This window comes from Brassica napus, chromosome A3, assembly GCF_020379485.1.
Source record: "Brassica napus cultivar Da-Ae chromosome A3, Da-Ae, whole genome shotgun sequence".
Taxonomy (NCBI): domain Eukaryota; kingdom Viridiplantae; phylum Streptophyta; class Magnoliopsida; order Brassicales; family Brassicaceae; genus Brassica; species Brassica napus.
In genome coordinates this window covers 11,163,319-11,187,454 of record NC_063436.1, presented here as the reverse complement: position 1 = coordinate 11,187,454, position 24,136 = coordinate 11,163,319, and the positions used below count along the sequence as shown (strand labels likewise).

The 24,136-nt window shown below is 32.8% G+C and overlaps 3 protein-coding genes and 1 pseudogene across 4 annotated transcripts; 2 read left to right on the top strand and 2 right to left on the bottom strand.

Annotated features, from left to right (window-relative positions):
- Positions 1-3,887: 3,887 nt before the first annotated feature.
- On the top strand, positions 3,888-4,302 carry LOC106438234 (protein transport protein Sec61 subunit beta). The gene has a single exon (XM_048775841.1). The coding sequence runs from the start codon at positions 3,906-3,908 to the stop codon at positions 4,152-4,154; it is 249 nt and encodes an 82-aa protein (XP_048631798.1). The 5' UTR covers positions 3,888-3,905; the 3' UTR covers positions 4,155-4,302.
- Positions 4,303-4,569: 267 nt separating this feature from the next.
- On the top strand, positions 4,570-6,643 carry LOC106438232. The gene is made up of 9 exons (XM_013879334.3): positions 4,570-4,932; positions 5,016-5,082; positions 5,157-5,234; positions 5,307-5,359; positions 5,430-5,513; positions 5,872-5,924; positions 6,016-6,080; positions 6,185-6,243; positions 6,357-6,643. The coding sequence occupies exons 1-9, from the start codon at positions 4,654-4,656 to the stop codon at positions 6,444-6,446; spliced, it is 828 nt and encodes a 275-aa protein (XP_013734788.2). The 5' UTR covers positions 4,570-4,653; the 3' UTR covers positions 6,447-6,643.
- LOC125606878 lies at positions 6,505-9,364 on the bottom strand (annotated as a pseudogene).
- A 7,614-nt stretch (positions 9,365-16,978) lies between these two features.
- Positions 16,979-22,978, bottom strand: LOC106438231 (ethylene-responsive transcription factor ERF034-like). Of its 2 annotated transcripts, none has more exons than XM_048775839.1 (2): positions 22,078-22,978; positions 16,979-17,191 (listed from the first exon to the last, which is right to left on the bottom strand). In XM_048775839.1, exons 1-2 carry the CDS (start codon positions 22,929-22,931, stop codon positions 17,185-17,187), a joined length of 861 nt encoding a protein of 286 aa, XP_048631796.1. In that variant the 5' UTR covers positions 22,932-22,978; the 3' UTR covers positions 16,979-17,184. The 2 variants fall into 2 exon arrangements, with proteins under 2 accessions (XP_048631796.1, XP_048631795.1); XM_048775838.1 differs by having other exon boundaries at positions 16,979-17,195; positions 22,082-22,978.
- Positions 22,979-24,136: the final 1,158 nt, after the last annotated feature.

Below are 24,136 nucleotides of genomic sequence, written 5' to 3'. Positions count from 1 at the left end.
AGGATAAACGAGAAAATATTTATCATAAATGTGATGTGTAATTGTAGTGACCAAAATAAAACAAAAATATGAAACTTTGAGTAGTGAAACTTCAAATATAGAATTTCACTTCTTATACCTTTAATGAATTTTTTTTATGTAACAAAAAACTTTATATTTGAAGTTATATGAATGTCTATTAGAGATGCTCTTAGATCCGATTTCCTAAAAATATAACCAATCCATTTATTGGATATTGATCTTATATTGGAACCCCATGGTAAACGTAAATTCAACATTTTTGGGAACGAAGCACACGTTATTTCTTTTGTTCAAAAAGCTCCATGAATGTGAATGCTTATGTCAGTGTGTTTTCACTATCTTCTTGCTGATACCAAATGTAATAAATATGTAATGTAACCATTCAAATCTTTCATTCTTATCAAATATTTGCTCGACAGCTGCAACTCAAACTGAAAGAAAGTACATATTTTCTTGATCTTAGGTACAAAAATATATCTTATGGTCTATTTATTCCCATGTGGTAAAGAAAAAAGCATATATTAAAATAGATGAAAGTGGTGGGGCAAAACAAAGTACAGATAATAAATTGAGCTGAACGGAATGAACCTACCGCCAACGAACGAATAAGTTTGATAATCAGTGCAAAATGAAGGGACCCGAATTGATTTCCCCTATCGTCTCGTCAAAACTATTTACCACTTCATGATTGCCCTTGATTCAAGTATATTTCATTTTAGTTGTGTCTCCCCCACCTTATTTATTAGATCTAATATCATGTTTTTCCCTTTGATTGATATTCACGTATATGGTATACACTCATTGACTTACATAACGAGTATTACAGATGTGTTTTCTAGGCCTAGTTACATGAAGATCAAATCGATTTTTTTTAGTTGGAAAAGGTTATTATGGTCCAATTAATTTATTTTACTGGGAAGCCAAAGCAGCAGAGACATACCCTTCGCAAGCAGAGCCCAAGCCGGATAGAAACCCTACAACATATTTTGCGATATGCCAGAGAAGAACCGAAAGGACCGAGGAACATCAAGAAAGGAGACATGAAATGGAAGAAAGATGCTTCTTGCACTCGACGCCGGAACCTAGCTCAAATATGCTTTTGATTGGAGAGGAGAGAAAAGAGATGATAAGAGGAGAGAGAGGTTTTTATAATCTATCCATCTATGGTCTAATTTGTTTTTCTTTTACTGAATCTAGGTCTAATTTATTGTTGTCAACAATAGACATAATACCAAATTTGAATCTATGTAGTTACAATGACGACAACTGAAACCACACACTCGACTAGCATTATGATTAGTAGACAAGTTAAGTAAACTGAATTAACATTTTTTGAAATTATCATAAAGAGGGTATATTATTATCAAGTTCTTTGTATTTTTTTAGTTGAAAACTTTTATATAAAAGGTGGAAATATATAACTAATTAAAGTGGTCCATATATTCATTTGCCACTTTTTATTATAAATTATTTACCAATCAAACTTAAATGCTATGGTATATTATGACTTAACAATAGTAATCTATATACAAATTTATGCATTATTTTCATGATTATTTTTTCAACTTTTACCAATTGTGAATTTAGTTATTTAAGAATCACGGATTGGAACATGATTTTTCAGTTTATATATAAATATAATACAATGAAAAAGTGAATACTTATTTTATAGAAAATAAATCAATAGTCATGCATTGGTTTATGATGTAATATTCTCTAATATATATATATATATATATATATATATATATATATATATATATATATATATATATATATGTATGTACACCCATATACAACACTGATTGACTGGAACACATTTATGAAATTTAGAGTTTTGGACTCGACCGATATGTACGAAGGTAAAAAAGTACCACAGTATCTGTCGACTCTGACCGTACACAAATCGTCAGGCTCCCATAACTTTATGCCCCTTAGATATGCATCTCTGATTTACATAATCTATCTCCATTTCGAGATTCGTAAGATGAATTTCTTTTAATGTCTACGTACGTACCCTCGTACGAAACTTCTTTCATCATTCATATCATTTCTTCCTCGGTTTCCTCTATTCGAGTACTAAGAACATGATTAATAGAAGATTCTTAGGATGTGTTCTCAGCGGAATATAATAAACCATCTCTTAATTTTTAACTAAAAAAATTAAAAACCGGTTCATAAATAAGATATTTAAAAACCGGCTCTTAGCCCTTTTAGTTACAAGTTAAAAGACGGTGTCTTATATTCCGCTAAGAACATCACCCCTCTAACGTAACAATTAGATCAGATTTTGATAAACACATGAGATTTTACTTATGTAAATATGTAATACAAAAAAGCTATTGGAAAAAATGTACAGAAACATCTTCTATTGATAAAAAAACATCTTCAAGTGATAATTGAGTTGGAGTGGGCCTGATCAGCATTTAGGTCGTAGATATTATTTCGTTTATATGTTGGCTTTGATTTTGTTCTTTAATTTCAGGAATCAAAAAGTCATAAACATTAATTAATTGTCTGTAAAATCAGACATTTCACTTCAGATTTCTTCTCATATGACCTACCAAAGTTAATGACTACACGGCAGTGTTTTTAAAACTAGACCGATTCGATGGTTGAACTGGATTTGACTATGAACCAGTCATATAATCACGTTGGATCTAATAATTGGTTCGACCATAAACTGGTCAAATAGTCGGATTAGATCTCGGAATTGTTAAACTGATAAAAACCATTAAAACTATCTAAAATCTATAAATCATCCATATAAACATAAAAGCCATGTTTGTGTTTAAAATTTATTTCTATTTTAATTATGTTTCATTTTTACTAACATTAATTTTAAATTTATACACTAAGAATATATTACACTGGATTATTGAACCAAGTTTCATCGGGTAGAACCATATTGAATCGCGACTCAAAAATTATCCAGTTCAGTTTCCGATCTGGATTTAAAAACACGCTACACATTATCAATCATTAAGTGATTAGAAAGGTAGTATATCAAGAAGTTTTTCGTACTAAAGTTTTTATTTTATTTTAAATAGAATGAAAAAGAAGGACGATAAACCGATGCTAGTCATTCTTTTTGGAAAAAAAAACTCTACAAAAAAATTAGTTAATTTTAACTTTTATCATACTTGTCACTACATAATTTGTTAAGCTTTTTTAAGTTTTAAATTTAATTATTTACGTAAATAAAATCATTAATACTAAATGGATTTCACATGAACTTGGACTATTATCCGATTTTTCATTTCTGTGTTCAAATAATGCTGATAGCCTTTAGTTTGGGCTTTTATGGGCCTTAAGCTGGTGATATCCAAAACTGCCTTTTCATTTAAGTTGAAAACAGCCTGATAATTACGCTGAGGTGTCGCTAGTTTATTGGCTGATACTGCGTGGCGAGAAGAACCCGTCTTATAAAAAAAAGACCTGTCCGGTCAACTCCAAAACTAAAGGTCCGAACATCTCTTCGTCTCGTTATCGTCGTGATCAGAGAATCTCTAAAGCCAAATCTGGTGAGTTTTTAATTTGATTTTCGTTGATGTACGATCCAGTCTCCGGTGAATTTGTGTGATTCAGTGATGTCGTGAGTCAGGAATCCCTAGATCTGTTGTTATGGTTGATGAGAGTGTAGATCTGATCATGAGATCTCGATTTTCGATCTCCGATCTGATACGATTCTTCCTTTGTATGTGTAAAATTATGTAGAATTTTGCGTGTTCCTAGATATATAGGTTTTGATGTTGGATTCAAAGTCGATTTGTTGAGAATTTTGAAATGCTCATCTCTTGAATCCGTCTAGTTTCACAATTCATGTTTAGAAAGTGATTTAATGCTAATTTCCTATGCACATGTAGTAAAGAAGAGAGGGAAAGATGGTGGGAAGTGGAGCTCCACAGAGAGGAAGTGCAGCTGCAGCTGCTAGCATGCGTAGGAGGAAGCCAAGCGGCAGCTCAAGTGGAGGAGGAGCCTCTGGTGGTGCAGCAGGATCCATGCTTCAGTTCTACACGGATGACGCACCCGGTCTCAAGATCTCCCCTAATGTCGTCCTTGTCATGAGCATCGGCTTCATTGCTTTTGTCGCTGTTCTTCACGTGATGGGCAAGCTCTACTTTGTCAAGTGATCACAGAGAGAGGCTTGAAACACCCTAAAGTTACTGCTAGTGATCAGTATTAGACACTTGTTTTGTTTGACTCATGTTTTAATTTTGTGGAGTATTAAGTTTCTTGACGTTCAAAGTTTCAGTATTCTTCATATACGAAGTTAAGAGATACACTTGTGCACACATGGTACGCATTCAGAGCACAATCGTTAAAATTTTGGAAGGATTCAAATTCACATGAGCTAAATTCGATTAATACTTGAACCCTTTCAGAGGAGATTAATGAAGGACTAAACAGATATTGTTAACCTGTGAATTATAGAATTCTAAGGTTTATTGAACAGTTAAGGAATAAATGGAAAACATTAGACACTATACAAAAGTTCAGGGGCCTAAGTTGTAAATAAACAAATTGAAACGGGGCCCGACGGGTCAAAATCCGGGTCAAACTATTCAACCACTGGGTTTTCCACAGAACTTCGAGCGACGAAGACGAAGAGGAAGACGGAGATCTTCTCAAATGGCAGCTTCAGCAGACTCATCCTCAGAGATGGAAGACGCGCACTCACCTACGATTCCACAATCTTCGCCATCGCAGCCTCTTCTGTCTACGATTCCAAGCGCTAACATCGCAGCGACGACGGTCGAAAACGCAGCTTCCTGGATCGACGACGCGATGCGTCAAGCGCTGGTGTACCAGAACACGATCGTGGAGACGTTGGATTCCACCATCGACGCCTCGAGAACTCGATTGTCTCAACTTCGAGATACTTCCAAAGCTCACACGAGCCAAACAATCGTAAGCGAATCTGAAAATCCACACTACCGTCATTCCATTGCATCTGTTCATCCTCTGATCAATTCGAGTGTTTGTGATGATAGGATTCTCTTAGAGAGATTGCCTCTGAGTATAGCGTTTACGAGCATATGGTGTTTGCGAAGATTAAAGGTCTGTTCTACGTCCCTGGATGCTACGTCGTTTTAGCCTTGTTCATTTATCTCTCAATGTGGTCGTGTATGCAGAGGGTGTAAACGTTGCTGCATCTCATCCGCTAATCTCAGGATCTTTAGCCTTTGGTGTTGGGATCTTTGCTCTCAAAAGTATTATTCTTATACTTCATATAGAGTTCATTCTCCTAAGGATATTTATGCTACTGATATGTTTGTTTGCAGAGACGAGAAGATTTGTATACTACAATACTTTACGAATGTTCTCAAGCGAAGAGGTCAGTGTTCGTTGAATGTGGTTGTGGTTGAACTTTGTCTTTGACTCTTGACGCTTTATTTTGGATTCAGGCTTTGCTTTCTAGAGCAGATCTTAGAGTAAAAGAGCTGAGACAATCAATGGATCGTCTTACTGCCGAAAGTGAAAAGCTTGAGGTATGCTTTTAGTTAGGTTTGTTCCTCTTTTGTTGGTTTGCTTTGACATCCCTTTATTTTTGGAAGTAGAATGAAAACGAAAAGGGTTCAGGTTTCGAAGAGAGAACTCTATATGTATCCATTATTGAATGGATATGGATGCGGATGGTGATGCTCTAGATTCATATGGATGAATGGTTTTGCTTTCACAGGAATTATACTTCTAATGCACTTAGGTTGATTTGTCTTGAATGTGACTTATATATATATATACATGTAGCCTGCACTTACTAGTTAATGGTCTTCAGCAAGAGCAGTCTGTTGAAAGCCCTTATTGGATTATGGTTTTGAATTCTTAACCCCACTTTGATTGTTTCAGAGAATTTCAACTGTGGCAGAAGATGAGTTGATTAGAGGAAGGATGAAACTCAGGTTTATATGATCTAGACGATATAAAAGTAATATTGGATATGTACGTATGAACATTATTATTGTGTTAACTCTCCATATCCTCTTTTCTCAGACAAGCAGGCAAACAGATACGAGGGGTGGTCCAATCAGCTTATAAGATAGAAAACCAAGCAGCAGGTATGTTTTATTTCTTAAATTCCCAAAGTTTATTAATCCAAAGATATGCATAGAACAGTAAAAATTTATAGACGTATACCACCATTGATTTATTCTATGTACAGGTTTGAAAGATGTACTTAAAGAATTGCCCACGAGAGAAGCTTCTCGATTCCGTTCTCAAGTAAGTATACTTGTCTCTTTCCTCTTCTAGTTTAGAATATAGGACCTGAACTAGTTTAGAATAACCATTTATATATAGTCTTTAATGGAGTTATCTCGCTTGTTCAACCTCAGATATCGAACCGTGCTTCTGAAATAAAGCAAGAGAGAAAGGCTTTGACAAAGGAAGTGAACAAGATCAGCAACTATGGTATCTCCGTATGAGGAGTTTGATTACTCTCTTGGTTCTTAGATGATGGAGCAAAATTACACAATAATAATATCTTAAACTTGATTAAGACTTTTATTTTCTTTGGCGTCAAATGCCATATATGTAATCTCATGTTGTCTTGTATTTTCGAGGGCTTTGGTTCTTTGACAATTAGTTAGCAATACAAGTTGATGATGATGTTTTCCCACCATGAGGGTGTCTTTAATCCGTTTTTTGGTTTGAATTTTCGGTGACGTCAGACTAAAACGGCCGATGCTGGTGGTCGTGGTGAAGTTGGACTTTGTGTAGTTGTCTCGTAACCTCCTTCTGCCGTCCAAGCTCCATCACTTTCCGGTGAGAGTTGGAATGCTGAGTCAAAACAAAAGTCGGACTCACGCCGGTCTGTATTCCGGTACAAGTCTACCGGATTTAAACCGGACTCCGCAGGCCTTGACAGCGTCCTGTCCTCCATTGCGGAGTCTTCTCCGATGCACAGTGAATGCATCTTCTAATCCCTCCTTCCGCCGACGATTGCTGTCTTCCTCCTCCTCTGCCGGATTGTTCTATCTTAGGCTGGTCGTATTCCGACATCGGTGGCCATTTTCCGGCGAAGGTAGCTGAAGCTCTCGAACGTTTGCTTCTTGGTTTCCGTGAAACGAGGGTTCAGTTTTGACGGAAGTTAAAGTTCCTCCCAATGGGTTCGCCAGAAAATCAGCGAAAGAGTCGTCGACGAAGGGCGAGAGCCATTCCAGGTTAGCTGCGTTGTCACTCTGCACGTAAAACAAGAACATCAAATCAAGAAAAGGAAAAAAATACAAAAATACGGACGGAAACTTCAAAGTTTAATTGTAGAGAACATACGGGAACGCAAATGTCGTAGAGGAAGGAATGATCGGCGGAGGAAGGGAGATGGTGGTGGTGAGAAGGAGGGAAAGAGGAGGAGGAGGAAGTAGCTACGGTGGAAGTGGAAGAAGAGGCGGAGAATATGTCTTCGTTGGAGAAATCAAGAAGGTCGTCTAAGCCATAGACGTCCATATGGATTGTTAGTAATGATGATTGATCAGTTGGTCTCTCTTTACGAACTCAGACTGTCTCTTTCTCACACTCTATAGTCCGTGTCTGGTTTAAGTCTTTAACAGGGTAGATAACGAAAGGAGAAAACTGTCATTTAAATCATCAATTTCAATTTTGGTTAAAAAACATGAGATCTATCTGGTCTGGTACAGTACAATACTAGACGATGGAATGTCAACTTTTATGTGGAGTATTTTAAACCTCAACTTATCTTGATTAGCTGTTTAACTTTTAACATACTTTGACTAAATTACTTTTAAAACATTGTTATGGTTAACATAATTAATTAACGGGTAGTTTTCTGTCTCTAATCTCTGTTAGGTTCGTAAGACGTCATTTTTAAATTTTAAAAAATTATACCAAACCCGTGAATAAAAAATATACTTGTTACAAAGCTGAACCACTAGATAGATATCAATAGTTATTATTATTAAACTTTTCCAACAAGCCCAACAACAACAACCAATCAAAAATTAAGGGAGAAACATAAATAGAGGATTAACCTGTTTCACTAGCAAAAAATTCAAGTAACCACAGAGGACAACCCATAGCTACATACGATTGACACTGACCAAAACAATCCTGACAAGCTTTGTTTAAAACAACTACATATATATTAGATAACTAAGGCCTTAACGGGCTTAAACAAGTTATATTTGTCATAATCATGTGACAATATATAGAATAGGCAATAAACATTACACTTTTCTATAGGGTCTATGTCTTGGTGATTAGATATTTGTGATGGCTCTTTCAATGATCTTAGATTTATTGTTACTTCTGGATATTTCTTAAATCTTAGTGCACCCGTAAAAATGGGTTTTAAAACTATTATAAATATGAATTTAAATGGTTATAAAATTATTCATTCACAAAATAATATATAAAATTTAAACGGGTATTTGTCTTAATAGTTTTTGTTCTTTGCTTTCTTCAATTTTTTTTTAGAACAAACTTTGCGTTTGTTAACAACATTTACGAAGTGAAGCATAAGGAGTATTTTCAAAATTTCTAATTCAGCTTGTAAAAGAAAAGGACACGAATCATTTCGTTCTTTATCGATTTTGAGCTATATATCTACACTAAACAGCTTTGTAGTGTTCTATATATGATTCTATCATAGCATATTGATTGATCTCAGTACCATGTTTTCGACTGACATATACTCATTACATTGTCACTAGTATTTTTTTCGTTGAAGACAGTTTTAGTTTAAATGCAAAGAAATAACTTATTTATATTGGTTAACAGTTTAATTTGGAATGGAAGAAGTATTTCATTTATATTGTTTTTTCCTTTTTTTTCTTTACATCTCTTGCTCAAGACAAGATCATTGGTATTACTGCACAATGCTCGTTTCTCATTTTCTTCCTTTAAAAATGGCAGAGACGTAAAAAGGTTAAATTATTTGAATAATATGCTCTAAATCATTATCTTCTTTTTTTTTTTTCTGCTACTGCTTTCAGTTTGGTCTTTCTAATTGCTTGCTTTTTCTTTTTAGCCTCTTTATTCGTAAAGATAAAGATCACATGTTTTAGCTCCATTCTGGTTCTGTCTTGAAGTTCATATATTATAGACGTATAATATAAAGGGGGCCCTAATATAAATGATGAAAATTAAAAGTATGTTTGTGTTACATACACAATTATATATGAAATTCTTATAAATACGCGCGTTGATATGTATTCATCAACGGAAAAATTAAACCGGCTGATCAAACAACAACAAAACACGTTTATATGGTATTTGACTGGAATCCTCAACTAAGCTAATTACGAATAGAGAAATGTATATATATTAATACATACAAAATATATAAAATAAATATCCACAAATATGCTCTCCTTGTTTTCGTTAGTATACCATTATACAGGCATGAACAAAGTCTGAAAGTACATAAGTCGTACTACATAAGAATTTTGCATTAGATTCGAGATGACATTTTATGAGGAAGGCTAGTCCTATATTAAATTTTAAAGCCGAACAAAAAAATAACTTTAAAGCAAATTACATTGCTAACGAAAACAAGGATAAATGTAACTAGTATAAACGTAACAGTTTTTCAGACTACATATCCCCTAAGAATTTTGCATTAGATTCGAGATGGCATTTTATGAGTAAGGCTCACTAGCTAGTTTTAGTCCTAGATTAGATTTTAAAGCCGAACAAAAAATAAATTTAAAGCCAAAAATAATTCTCAGAAGACATTTATGAAGCATGTTAAACATATATGCAGAAAACAGTTAGAGATCGAGAAAGGAATTGAGCTTGAAGCACGAAGAAATAAATTAAAACACAATATTAACAACAGAGGAAATCAAGATTATACATAAAATATCTAATCACGATTCCCTTGAGCATTCCAATTTCCTTTATAGTATTTTTTATTATTATTATTAATACTCCCTCTGTTTTTGAAAGAAGAATTTTTAGAGTATTCACGCATATTAAGAAAACAATTAATTTTTACAATTGAATTTATTATTTATTTTATTATACATTTTTTAATAAATATCAACTAATAGTATTCAATCAATTCAAATATTTTCAATTAATGTTTCTTAGAAATATATAAGTTTTCAACATTAACTATTAAAAGTATCTTAAAATTTTAGAAAATTTATCATTTTGGAACAAAAAAATAAATCTAAAAAATCTTATTTTCAGGAATAGAAGGAGGAGTACAACAAATGATTTTTTTTAGATCTTGCAATCAAGCAGTCTAGATTGAATACAACTATCAACCCAATATATTGTCTCCAAACATTTGATCTCACCACTCCCAAATCCCAATCATTCACGAGAGAAGATGTGCTTTGATTTAAATACTTTTCTTTTTGAGAAAATTTAAATAGTCGGGAGTTTATAATAATAAATGCGCTCTATTTGCAAAACTTAATTAATTCATCCACGGGAATTAAGATGATCATGGACATACGACCAGTCTTCTTCTTTTTAAATCAATAAACTAGATTTCCATCCGCACAACTGTGCATGTATATATTTGGGTAAATCTCCAAAATAGCACATTTCTAAGTTTATATCACAAAAATAGCACTCAAAAACTAAAATGACCAAAATAGCATTTTATCTTTTGAAAAATTTAAATTTTTTTATTTTTCAAAATTTGAAATCTTATCCCCAAAACCTCACTTCTCAACTCTAAACCCTAAAACCTAAACTCTAAACCCTAAACTCTAAATTCTAAACCCTAAACCCCACTCCTTTAGTGCTATTTTGTGACTTTTGGTCATGAGTGCTAGTTTGGGAACAAAAACTTGATTTAGTACTATTTTAGTATTTTTCTCTATATATTTTCACATTTATATATATAGATATTTGTTTTACATAATTATTATATATTTTTAATGTTATTCACATATTTAAATGTTTGTATAATTATGTCAAATATAATAATTTTATAGTTTTCATGCTGTAAATTAAAATCATCACATATATATGTTGTTTATTATATAGTTGTCCTATTGAATTTGCGTTTGATTATTAAACTAATTTTTTAATGCATGAAACAACATATATGAAAATAATTTTGTATTTAATTTATTATAATCATGATCCGTAATTCAAATCGCTAGATTTTTTTAATAATTTTTAATGTTTGTTAATTTTATATAATAAATTACTGTATATTAAAAAGTTTAAGATAAGATAATGTTTTATACATATATTATATAGTTTACTAATATTAACCCATTCTACCAACATATTATATTTCTAGCGTAAATATTTTATATTTATGAAAATAAAATATGTTAACTTATCAATTTAAAATAATTTTATCATATTTTGTTCAATATAACGTTTTTATTTTAAGATGATAGATATTATTATAAAATTGATAAAATATGATATAATTTTATTTTTTTAGTAACATTTCATTACTAATTACAAAATTAGTTGAAAATATTTATATTCAATTTATGACAATTAAGATCTAATTATAATCTTTTTCAAGAGATTTGTTAGAATTTTAATTTTTTTTAAAAAAATTAAAAGATATATAAGATATTATGATTAAAGTAGTTAAAAATATTATATATATTAGCATTAGTGATATACATTTAATAGAAAAATTAAATGATGGTCCAAATAAAAATATCACTCATAAAAAAAATCATGATTTTTATTTTATTAGAAAACAAATTTGAAAAAATTAAAATAGAAATAAATATTTATTTCTAACAAAATCTTTAAAAATTATTAGTAAATGTATTTTTGAAATTAATTAATTTCATTTTATTTAAATTTTCGTTTATAAACCAAAACTATATTCAATTTTAATTTCTAATTATATATTATGATAATTTAAATTAAAACTAACTATTTTTTCGAAAGTAAATTTAAAAAGATTCTAAGAATATTTTAAAAAGATTTTGTTAGAACATTTTAAATATATTCATTTGTATTTCAAATAAAAAGATAAAGATATTAAAATATAATAATGAACTTATGTAAAATATGATATTTTTTGGAAATGGTCCAAATTAAAAAAATCACACATGAAAAGAAGTCATGACTTCTGTTTTAATATATTAGATATGATTAATTGCTCTAACAAATATACAAGCGATGACTCGCATTAATTAATACATTCCACATATTTGTTTTCGCTTATATAGGGTTCGTTTTTTTTTTTGTATCAGATGTATTATTACATTAATTTACACGATAGTAGAAAATAAACAAATATACGTATATCAGATATATTATTAGATTTACACGGTAGTATAAAAAAAAAAGATATATATATACATATTCCGTACATAGGGTTGTTTTTACTGAATTAGATGTATTTTATATGATTTGCACATAGTTGCAGATAAAGAAATAATAGTTGCAGATGTATTATTACATTAATTTACACGATAGTAGAAAATAAACAAATATACGTATATCAGATATATTATTAGATTTACACGGTAGTATAAAAAAAAGATATATATATACATATTCCGTACATAGGGTTGTTTTTACTGAATTAGATGTATTTTATATGATTTGCACATAGTTGCAGATAAAGAAATAATATACAGGAGTACGTAGAACCTTCCAGTAATATGCAACCATAATATAGTGGGAACCAATGTATATATTCAAAATAGTAGGTTTTAAAATGTAAATTAGACTAATTACTTGTCTGTACGTAGTTCGGTTTGCATGCCACAAGATGCCAAACATCAAATTCAACTTCTTCTAATTTGTCAGTCATAATATTGTCCAAACGATTACACGTTACGTGTATATTTTTATAAGGAAATATTATAGATATAGTCATTTATATGATACTAGTATTATTCTCGTGCTACGCACGAATCAAATATATTGTATTTTAAATTATTTTATCATAATTTTCAATCAAAATAAATGAGTAATTTAATCAAAAATTCTATATACATGAAAATATTGCTTCCACAATATCAGCACACAGGGTTCCATACTGAAAATCTGGTATTTTTAAAACTAAAATATCAAAGAAAATGTATTAGTATTCTTTATAAATGATACTTCATAAAAAAGTAAATCCATAATGATACTTACAATATGTTTATATCATATATTAATAGTTTTATGAGTTACCTGAAAAGCTAATATTGGATTTCTTACTTTATTTTCAGTATCAAATATGTTTGAAAACTGCAAATAATTTGTCTAACTATTTGAGCTACTGCTTTGTGATATTCATGTGTTAATTAAAGTTCTGAAGCTAGGTATATATGTTTGAAAATCAAGATATTAATAATTAAGCACCTAGTCTTTAGATATTTTTCATCTTCTATGATTAGGTTTATACACTTTTGTTTATTACAATAATATTTGAGTTTATGCTGAATCTTAAAGAACTAATTGAGCTGTCTAAAAGTAAAAAAAATTATGTTCCAAAGTTATTTAACTTACTGTTGAAATATCATTTAGGGTTGTCTTGATACAACTTTTGAAGAAGGTGCAAAAGTGTTTGCAGTGCTTGAGAAGATATTTTCTGCGTTTCACATCAAAGCAAAAATGATAGGAGAGTAGGAAAATTAGGAATGATATGATGCTTTTAATATAAAATTGTTTACAAATGCAATAAACTGCATTTTGTCTCTCAGTGTTGCAACTTGAATGCTGCTGCGTTTATATTCTTTTCCGGATCTTGAATATTCATATTGGTTGCTGAAACCAAACATACAAATTAGTTGATTTACGTTAATTAAAAATACAATGACACAAAATTAATTTACATACCCTTTGTAATTTTCGCATAACTGTTGCTTTCCATGCATATTGGAGCATGTTTTTTTTTTTTTGAAAATAGAGCATGTCGAAGAACTATGTTGGTAGAATTTGCAAGTTTGCTTTCTATAGCACATTGAAAAATGCACGATTAGTTTCTGCACAATTTTAAATTTATTTGAATTTGATTATGAAAATAAAATCATTTACCTTTGCCATAGATTGTGGTTGACTTATGAGGTTGGTGTCTCATTCTCCCTGGTTCTTCTATTAAGATTTGGAATCTTCATTGTTGAAACTTTGCAGTGAGACCAACAGGGACGTTAAAATGAAGTTTGCACTTGTTACAAATGTGTCAGAGATAATTTAATAATAGAGATTTAAAAACATAATTGGAAACGTGTGAAGAAAATAGACAGATGGATACCTTTTTTGTGATGAAGAAGATATAAACAGTTTTTTTTTCTTTGATAAAAAAAACAGTTTTTTGGCTAAAAAACATAAACAGTTATTAAATCGAATGTTGTAACTTCCATGAACAGAAAGTGGAATACGTGGGTTTGCTTTATGTTTTTTTGCTTTAGCAAAAATTTTAATTGATTTTTAAATTTTTTTGCCATGTGTCAGTGTTTGATTCGCCAGACGACTTGCACTTTAGTATATAAAGGATTTGCTGTCGCCATTTGACAATCGTATATATAAACTAGGTACTCTTATTATTCGGTAATACTAATATTTTTATATAATATTAATCGATGGGCTGCTATCAAATTGACTTAAATATGTGTTGTGATTGTCTACATACATTCAAACCTTAAAATCATGAGAAAATAGAAAACTAACCCAACATTTTATAATTATTACTACGTATGGAGATAACGATAGTGAGCTCACTAGTACACCCACTATGTTTCTACTTAATGACCTGTCTTCAACTATCCGAAAGTCTCACCAAATAAATGAATAACATAACATACATGTGTATATATGCTCTACAATATGCGAATATTACAAAATGCCAATGAAAATAATAGAGACAGAGTATTTCCCTTTCTCACTGATATATGATGAATAAATGGTACTAAATCAACTCTCTCTCTTTTGTTTTTTAAAAGGGCTTTCATATATTGATAAATAAACGGCCAAACGTGTACAAAGAAGCAAGCAAGCTTTAAAACAAAATACAAACAGAATTTGGGAGGAGGAAGCTTCTGGTACTAAATCATTCATACAATATTTAATCATTTTGTCTATTATGCACAGTTGATACGATTTTTATCGTGGACGAAATCTATTTTTAAAAAGATGTGAAATTGTCTTAGCGAGTTTGATATGGACTTTATCATCTGTGTGAGTAAATCGTTTCTGGTAATGTGGTTCCACCTATTCTGCCAATAACTGCTATATGTAATGACAAAAACGTATATAAAATAATTTTTTATCTGTAACAAAGTTATTTGTCACTCTCAAATCTAAGGGTCCAATATGTTTGGGATATATCAATAACAGTCTTCATTTGCTTCATAGTGGTGAACAAAGTAAGGTGTTGGCCAAAAGCAATCACCTTATTACAGTATATCTTTTCACTTTTGACATAGGATAAAGAAGTGACAAACAAACAAAGAAAGTAAGAAGGAAAAAAAACTAACAAAAAAATGTGAAATGAAAGATCCAAAGACATCATCACCATGTGACTCGTGTAATTTTCCCCATCCTTCACTATCAGTTTCATAATCATTATGTCATCAAAACTCGTACACTATGGAGTCTGTGACATAAATATTATTAATCTGAAAGGAAGTTAGTTAGCAAATTGCCCCAAGAACGTGGATTGTGACTGTGGTAATCATTTCCTATTAGAATTTTTTTAAATTAACATGCAGGTTAATTATATTCTGGTAATAAGTGAACAGTTAATTATATTCTGGTTAATAAAATGAACATATATAATGAAAAACTAAATCTAAAATAACAAACATCTTTTTCAAATAATAGCAGTATAATTAGTGAAATGGAGTTTCATGAAAAGGACTCGACTAATCAACCAGAGATATCTTTTTCGAAGTTACATATTTACCATTACTATGCTAATTTCATACACTTTTACAGAATATTACTCTTTTATTTATACGAACATTTTATTAATTTCTGATGGATTAAATAAATGATTATTTATACTAAAATGCGGTTAATATATACGTCCCTATCGAATATACTTTTATACATATTGTAATTACTTAAATTCAAGTTTATTATTCTTTAAAAGAAAATAAATTTGACATAGTTTGCGAATATCATGACAATTGTCAACAAACAATTAGATTTCATTCTTACTTTTGTTGATGAAGGATTTTGCGTGGTTCTTAACTTTGTTCTTTGTTAAAAATTCTATATTAATTAATATTATTAAAAATGAAATACATTGTATTACTGTTTGTAAACATGCATATCAGTATAAATAAGAACTGTTTGGAAACATGCATAATGTAACTTTTAGTAATTTATTAATATAATTACATTCATTATATTTTTCATATTTTACTTAGTTTAACAATTTCATTAATTATACTATTTTAACAATACATCACATCATTAATTATATTACCATAATAGTAATAATGTAGATTTATATTTATTGGTTAATTAACGTTAACTTTGTGCCAATTATAAAATCAAAAATATAAAATAACTGGGTTTTGCATATGGTTAAACGTTCAGTTTAGTTTGTTTTATTAATTTTTTTTTAAAAAAAATTTTCAGTCGGTGAAAAATTTCGTAGCCAAAAACATAATTCAAAGACATGTTTTTTGTGAATAAAATAATAATAAAAATTACATTTATTGTCATTAAATAGAAAACTCTTTCTATTTCACTTAATTTAACCAAATACATAAAAATAGTTATTTTATTAGTTTATAAAATCAGTTAGACATAAACATTGGCTATCCATTTAGGTACAAGTTATTTTTTTTATATCATTTTTTTTTGTTTTGAAATTAGGCTCTGCTTGAATATTTTAAATTTATGTGTGAGTTTTGAGTTGAGTTCTTCTGAGTCTGGATGAATTTGGTTATAATGTATAGAAACCTAAAAATGTCTAAATAATGAAACGAATTTAGATATTTGTACCAAAAATAACCATATTATCTGATTCGGTACAGGTCTTTTGAATACAATTAATTATATTACGACTCATATAAAATATATAACATTAATTATATAAATAAATATCAATGTATAAAAATGTAAAAGCCAATATCTGTGTGGATCAATCTCTCATTTATATTACACAACCATTCATCAAACACGCTTTTCTGCCAAAAAGAAAAAAAAAATCAAAATGTTACCGTTTCTTTGCAGAAAAATAACTGACGCTGAAATTGAAGAAATAAAAAACGTAAATATAGAAACTGAAAAAGGAAGAAGAAAGAGTAGGCAAATTAATTAGGTGTTAGAGCATGATTATCAACGTCCCAAAGGCCGTCCTTAGCTATTTTCGTATTAAAAAAAAAATGAAAAAGGGGGATTAATGTGTGGGACGGCCTTAGTTAAGAAGTTTTCTTAACCGTCCTAATGAGACACGTGTCGGCTGAAGGGAGTAAACGAAAAGGGGGTAGGGCAAAATCGAGTCAATTGTGAAACCATGTCTTTTTCGATCTCTCTTGTCTCTCGATCTCTCGATCTCTCATCTCTCTTCTCTCTCGATCTCTCATCTCCGTCGCGTTCTCCGGTTATCTCGATCTCCCCACGGTGCTCTTCTCAATCTCTCGGCTGTTCTCCTATCTCCTCTCGTGGGTTCTCGTCACGGCGGTTCTCCTTGGCGGTTCGACCATCTCACGGCGGTTCTCCTTGGCGGTTCTCCTCACGGCGGTTCTCCTTGGCGGTTCTCCTTGGCGGTTCGACTCTAGATCTCTCGACTCTCGGCGCTCGCGATCTCTCTTCTCTCTCGATCTCTCATCGCCCTCGCGTTCTCCGGTTATCTCGATCTCCCCACGGTCCTCTTCTCAACGCACGGCGGTTCTCCTCTCGATCTCTCGGGGGTTATCGTGTCGGCGCTTCTCCTCTCCGCGGTTCTCCTCGGCGGTTCGAGTCTCGGCGGTTCGACTCTCGGTGTTTCTCCTCTCCATCTCTCCACGGTTAGTGTCTTGAGCTTTGAAAGTAATTTCTGCTATAAATGTTGATTGAAATGTTGATTGTATTCTTGAAATTAGTCGCTTGTATTCTTGAAATTACTCTATTGTTCGTAAAATTGTTTGTCATGAAACTGTTGTTTGTATTCTTGAAATTGTACTCGGTTGTAGACATAGAACTGTTGTTGTTCATAGTTTGGCATGTTTGTTTGCAACTAGATAGTTTGGCATGTTTGAAATTTAAGGCTAGTTTGATTGCGATTCAACTTAGACTTGGACTCTAATGATAACTGGAAGGGTAGTTTGATTGCGATTCAACTTAGACTTGGACTCTAATGATAACTGAAAGGGTAGTTTGATTGCGATTCAACTTAGACTTGGAGTCATGTTTCTTTAATGACCTTGAAAGGCTAGTTTGTTTGCGATTCAATTTATAGATCGACTCTAGTTTGTGTAATGAAGAGGGCTAGTTTTTTTCCATTTATTGGTAATTTGACAGTTTGAAATGAAAGGCTACTATGACATCTTCACCAAGTCTATTTACGGGAACTTAATGCAATTGTGAAGTTGGTTGTGTAATGTGAATTAACTGAGTTGTACTTTGGTAGTTAGGTAATTAAACATGTCACTTAAGTTTACCTCTCCTATTAAACCGAGAATGGTTGTAGTAATTTTTACACCATCATCTTCTTTCTCTTCTGTTCTTTAGTCCCTTCTCTCTTTATTTCCTACTATGAATCCATTGAATCAGCATAGTCAGTCCTCTGGCTATATGGGTCTTCTTCACCGTCAACAGAGCGGTGCTCTGCATGAAAACTCTCCTTATGAGAGTTTTCATTCCGAAGCTTCTGACTTCCCTCAATTCAGTTCTCAACAAGGCGAGGCTCCAACTCCACCTTCTAATACACCCGTGGAGCGTGGGAAGAGACACAGATGGAGTCCAGCGGATGACGAACTTTTAATCAGTGCCTGGTTGAACACGTCTAAGGATACAATTGTGTCAAATTACCAAAAGGCTGGGACGTTCTGGGAGCGAGTAGGAGATTATTTCTTAGCAGCACTACTTAGTAGAGATGGTCGTCAGAGTAGTGAACATCTCCACTATAAACAGAGGTGGCACAAGATCAATGAGCAAACTAACAAGTTCTGTGGTGCATATGCGGCTGCGGAGAGGCAACTAAGGAGTGGTATGAATGATAACGATGTTCTTAAGGTGGCGCATGACATCTTCTATTCTGATCACCAAACGAAATTTACACTTGAGCATGCTTGGTGTGTGTTGAGGCATGAACAGAAATGGCTTTGCCTCAACACCACTAAAGCTTCTGCAAGTTCAAAGAGGAAACCCGTTGAAACAGACTCCCAAACTTCCCCAATCAATGTTGGTGATGAAGAGGTACGACCGGAAGGGGTAAAGGCAGCAAAAGCGAAGAGGAGTAATGCAAAGGGGAAGACTGTTGCTGATGTAACCACGGTCTGGGAGATGAGAAACTTAGATTTGGACAGGAAAGAGAAACTGTCAAAGCTTGCAATCTTAGACACTCTCCTTGCGAAAACCCATCCACTAACTGCGGCTGAAGAAGAAGCCAAGAACAAGCTGCTCGCGCAATATATCTAGATAATCATTTAGTTGAAGAACTAGAACGCTTCTACTTATTCCCAGCTTCTTTATTTTTAATGTCTTTAAGTACTCGGCGGTGATGGTTTAATGTCCACCTTCTCTATGTTTTAAATGTGGTTCGTTGTGGCTTTGTTTGTATCGCAACTTTCAAAATATATATTTTCTATATTTTAACCTGGTCTCCGCTATGAATGTTAACTGTTAAGAATGTCTATGTTATAAATATATATTTTTAAATGCGCAATGTTAACCTTGTCTATGTTTTTTTTTCAGGTTTCAGTAAAGATTGGGCGTTACAGCTATAGCCAACCTTCCCAGTCTGACACTTATGGTGGGGGTCACTCGGACAGTGACTCCAATGAAATCGAAGCTTTGATAAGGGCGACTGAAAGACACACACAACTGTTGGCCGACAAGGTAGATTCTCTTCTATCATTGACTGACTATGAGACTGAGCAGAAGCTTGTTAGACTAGAGAACATGGTGTGTGAGTTGGGCAAGAGTTATGCTAGGTGTAGGTTTGATTACTTTGTTGCTGTTACGGTTATGCTCTTAGGTTTCATTGGTATCGTCCTCATCTTCATCTAGACTTTGATGCTCTGTTACGGTTATGCTTTATGTTCTTTAGCTATGTTGAACTCGACCTTCTAAGGTGTAACGTGTACTAATGTGTACTTTTCACTCAATGTTTTTATGTTTTGAGATATTTGTAATGTTAAATTTGTACTATGTGTATTTGGATTCCATGATGTTGTTTGTCACTTACTGAAAAATTGGAAAAGCTCGTGACTATTACTTGTCACAGACTTATAACTATACAACCCGTGAGATTCTCCTCGTGTTAGAAATCACTAGGAGTCAAAAAAGTGGTTTCAATCCGTGAACAAGTACATTCTATATTCAATCAATATTGTATCACAAGTCGTGAACTTCTTCTTCTATAAATAAGAGTTACAACATGTTCGTTCAGATCACAACCTCTTTACTTTTCATTTCAAAACAAAATCTCTTCAACTCAACTCAATATGGCATCTTCTTCACATTATCATTATAACATAAAAGATGATGATGATAATGAATTTGAGACTATGGTTGAAGAATTTTTAGAAATCCCTTATAATATTCCCGAACCAAAAGAGCGAAAAAAAAGGATTTTTATCGAGAGAAACCGAGAAGAAGGCCACATGAAACTTTGGAATGATTATTTTAGCGAGACTCCGACATACCCGCACAATATATTCCGAAGACGGTTTAGGATGAACAAGAGTTTGTTCTTGGCTATTGTCGATCGTCTCTCCCAAGAATTTGAGTATTTTCAACTCAAAGAGGATGCATCCGGAAGGTCTAGCCTATCTCCCCTCCAAAAATGTACCGCTGCAATTCGACAATTAGCGTATGGTGGTGCCGCAGATGCCATTGACGAATATGTTCGGATGGCTGAAACCACAGCTAGAAAATGTTTGCACCATTTCACTGCGGGGATAATCCACTTATTTGGCGATGAATATCTAAGACATCCAACACCGGAGGATCTTGAAAGACTACTAGCTGTGGGAGAACAACGTGGATTTCCGGGAATGATTGGAAGCATCGACTGTATGCATTGGGAGTGGAAGAATTGTCCTACCGCTTGGAAAGGAATGTATTCACGTGGCACCGACAAACCCACAATCGTGTTGGAGGCGGTAGCTGGACAGGACCTCTGGATATGGCATGCGTTTTTTGGAGCTCCAGGTACTATGAATGATCTTAATATTCTTGATCGATCACCTGTTTTTGATGAAATAATTAACGGAAACGCTCCGGAAGTCCATTTCCATGTCAACGGAAGGGAGTACGATTTGGGTTACTATCTTGCCGATGGTATTTACCCGAAATGGGCTACTTTTATTCAATCAATCCGACTCCCACAAGGTCCAAAACCTTGTTTATTTGCTAAAAGACAAGAATTCGTGCGAAAAGATGTTGAGCGTGCCTTCGGAGTCCTGCAAGCTAGATTTGCGGTTGTTAGAAATCCTTCTAATTTATGGGATAAAAACAAATTAGGAAATATTATGAGAGCATGCATCATACTCCATAATATGATTGTCGAGAATGAACGAGATTCCTACCTCCGCACATCAGAATTTCAGCAAGGAGAAGATGACGATCCCAGTTTTGTAGTCAGACGGACTACAAATATCCGTACTACATTGGGACGTCGAGCAGATGTTCGGGATACAGCAGGCCATCTACAATTAAAAGAAGATTTGATCGAACATATTTGGGATAAATACGGACATTTACCAAATTTACCAAATGATATGTAATTTTTATGTTTGTATGAAATTAATAAAATGTGTGTTTGTTTTTTATTAATAAAATGGGATGTAAAATGTTTGCAATATAATGTTTGTAATTTTCTATTAAAGTAATAATTTAGTTTGTTCTTATATGTGTTATTAAATTTAAAATGGAATTTTGTCTTAAAAAAATTAAAAGTTAAGGACCCAGAAAAAGTCCCACCAATAATCATCATTTTAACAAAAAGTCCTTAACAAAGTCCTAATCTACAAATAATAATTAAATACTCTAAGGACTTATCAATTAGTGAGCTGGAGTGTGATTGAGTCATTGAGACAGAAAAACGGCTCTTCAAGCCGGAACCCATGATCAGCTCCACATAGCTGCCACGCGGACGAGTAATAGCAAAACGCATCGTTTCGTATGATCATTTCATCGCTAAACAAATCCGGCAAATCAAACAGCTTCTCTTCCTCCTTGTCTTTATCCGCAAACGACGTCGTCGAAGAACATGAAATTTTCGACAAATCTCGAGTGTTAATGTCCGAAGAAGACACCACACTACCTGACAACGCCTGAGCCATCACTACTCGACTCGGCTCGGTTTCAGCTAATTCAGCTACATCAGAATTATTCATCCGGAGGCTATTTGCGCCGGAATCTTGCCAATTCACGGCGGCGGCGGTTGCAGCCGCTTGAATATCTTTAGGAGAACTTGTGACCGGACGAGGAAGCTCGCCGGATGATTCAGGAAAATTGAGATGAGCCGTTGTACCTTTAATAGCTAAAGATGCTACATCATGAGCTCGAGCTGCCATCTCAGCCGTTGGATAAGTTCCGAGCCAGATTCTTGATTTCTTCCGCGGCTCTCTGATCTCGGACACCCATTTCCCCCAACTCCTCATCCGTACTCCTCTATAGTTCGGATGCTTATCTCCACCGCTGATCTTCCGCCGTTTCACGACGTTACCATCATCTTCTAGAATTTCTGATGATCTTGGAGATGCTTTTCTTTTAGAGTTATAAGTTGTTGATGAAGAAGAAGAAGAAGATGTTGTAGATGAGGAAAACGAGGCGGCGGGATAGGAGGAAGACACGGTGAAGATGGCGGAGGAGGTTAAGTTTACTTGAGAAACACTCTTCTCTATGGTTCCCATTGTCAGAGAGAAGCTTTAGAAAGAGAGTTGCACAAAAATAGATGTGAAGTGGGCATGTATTAATATTCCTCCACAATTTCTTTTTTTTTTTGCTTTTCATATTGTAAGAAACATAAATAGAAAATATGTATCTTTTTTCTTTGGCTTATTCATAAGGGAAATTAATATAAAAATAAATATAATGGTTTTTTTTGAACTCAAATATAATGGTTTTTGGTTATAATAAATGAATGAGGGAGGATGGAATTGGGTCCATGGAACAAAGTAGATATTATTGAGATTTCACCGTTTAATGAGCCAGTTTTGCTTCATGTGAAAATAAATAGAAACATGGTTTCATATGTGTATTCTTTTCATATACGAAAACTGAAAAAGAAAGAAAAATACATATTTTGAAATAAAATAATATAATATAGTTTTTTTTTAGTTGAATGGCACTCATTGAATTTTTTTTTACTTTCACGTCTAATATGGCCCGACCCTCGTGCATGTGCATCGCCTCTTAGCTTATGAATTACCCATCTTCCACCTTTTTTTTATTTCCTCCAAATAAAAGAGGGGTTGGTGACGTCATAATATATAATTTAGCATATATTCTTTCTATAATTTAAGTGTTTCGTTTTTTCTTCTTTGGTGTATTTGATTGGTGAAATTAAGAAACAGAGTACGATATCGACACTCGGATTCACTCCATACACAATGTTGTTTTGACATATGCATAGACAAAATTGTTTAAATATGTTTCCGTGTAAAAGATATTTTTATTTCATGTGCTATTGGTTGTAATTTCATGATATATTATTTTCTAATCGAGATAAACTGTAAATCATAACTCTTTCTGTACAAATTAATTTAAAATTTGAAGGGCACTTGGAAAAAATAACTCCTAATTGAAAAGTATAAGCTATATATTACCAAGCGCAAAAAGATCCATGTATTATTATATGGTAGTAGGTTTGTGGTATATTATTAACTAAAAGACTTGTTAGTCTTCTGAGAAGACTCTTCTTTCTTTCTTTTTTTGATCAAGAGAAGACTCTTCTTTCTTCTCTCTTTTTAATGAAAAACAACGTCGCTTTATGATTAGAAAATTATGAAGGTCCGATTGGTACATATAGTTTTACAAGTCTGGTTAGAAAATTTTCTGATTATTGTTGGAGCAACTGGTAAGAGAGAGTATGGTTTTAAAATGTTTATGATAGCTA

Bases quoted from the DNA above. Each gene is read 5' to 3' on its own strand.
- LOC106438231 (XM_048775839.1), bottom strand. From the start codon at position 22,931: ATGGGAACCATAGAGAAGAGTGTTTCTCAAGTAAACTTAACCTCCTCC.
- LOC106438234 (XM_048775841.1), top strand. From the start codon at position 3,906: ATGGTGGGAAGTGGAGCTCCACAGAGAGGAAGTGCAGCTGCAGCTGCT.
- LOC106438232 (XM_013879334.3), top strand. From the start codon at position 4,654: ATGGCAGCTTCAGCAGACTCATCCTCAGAGATGGAAGACGCGCACTCA. The intron at 5,235-5,306 runs GTATTATTCTTA...GTTTGTTTGCAG, and splicing joins TGGGATCTTTGCTCTCAAAA to AGACGAGAAGATTTGTATAC. The intron at 5,360-5,429 runs GTCAGTGTTCGT...TTTTGGATTCAG, and splicing joins GAATGTTCTCAAGCGAAGAG to GCTTTGCTTTCTAGAGCAGA.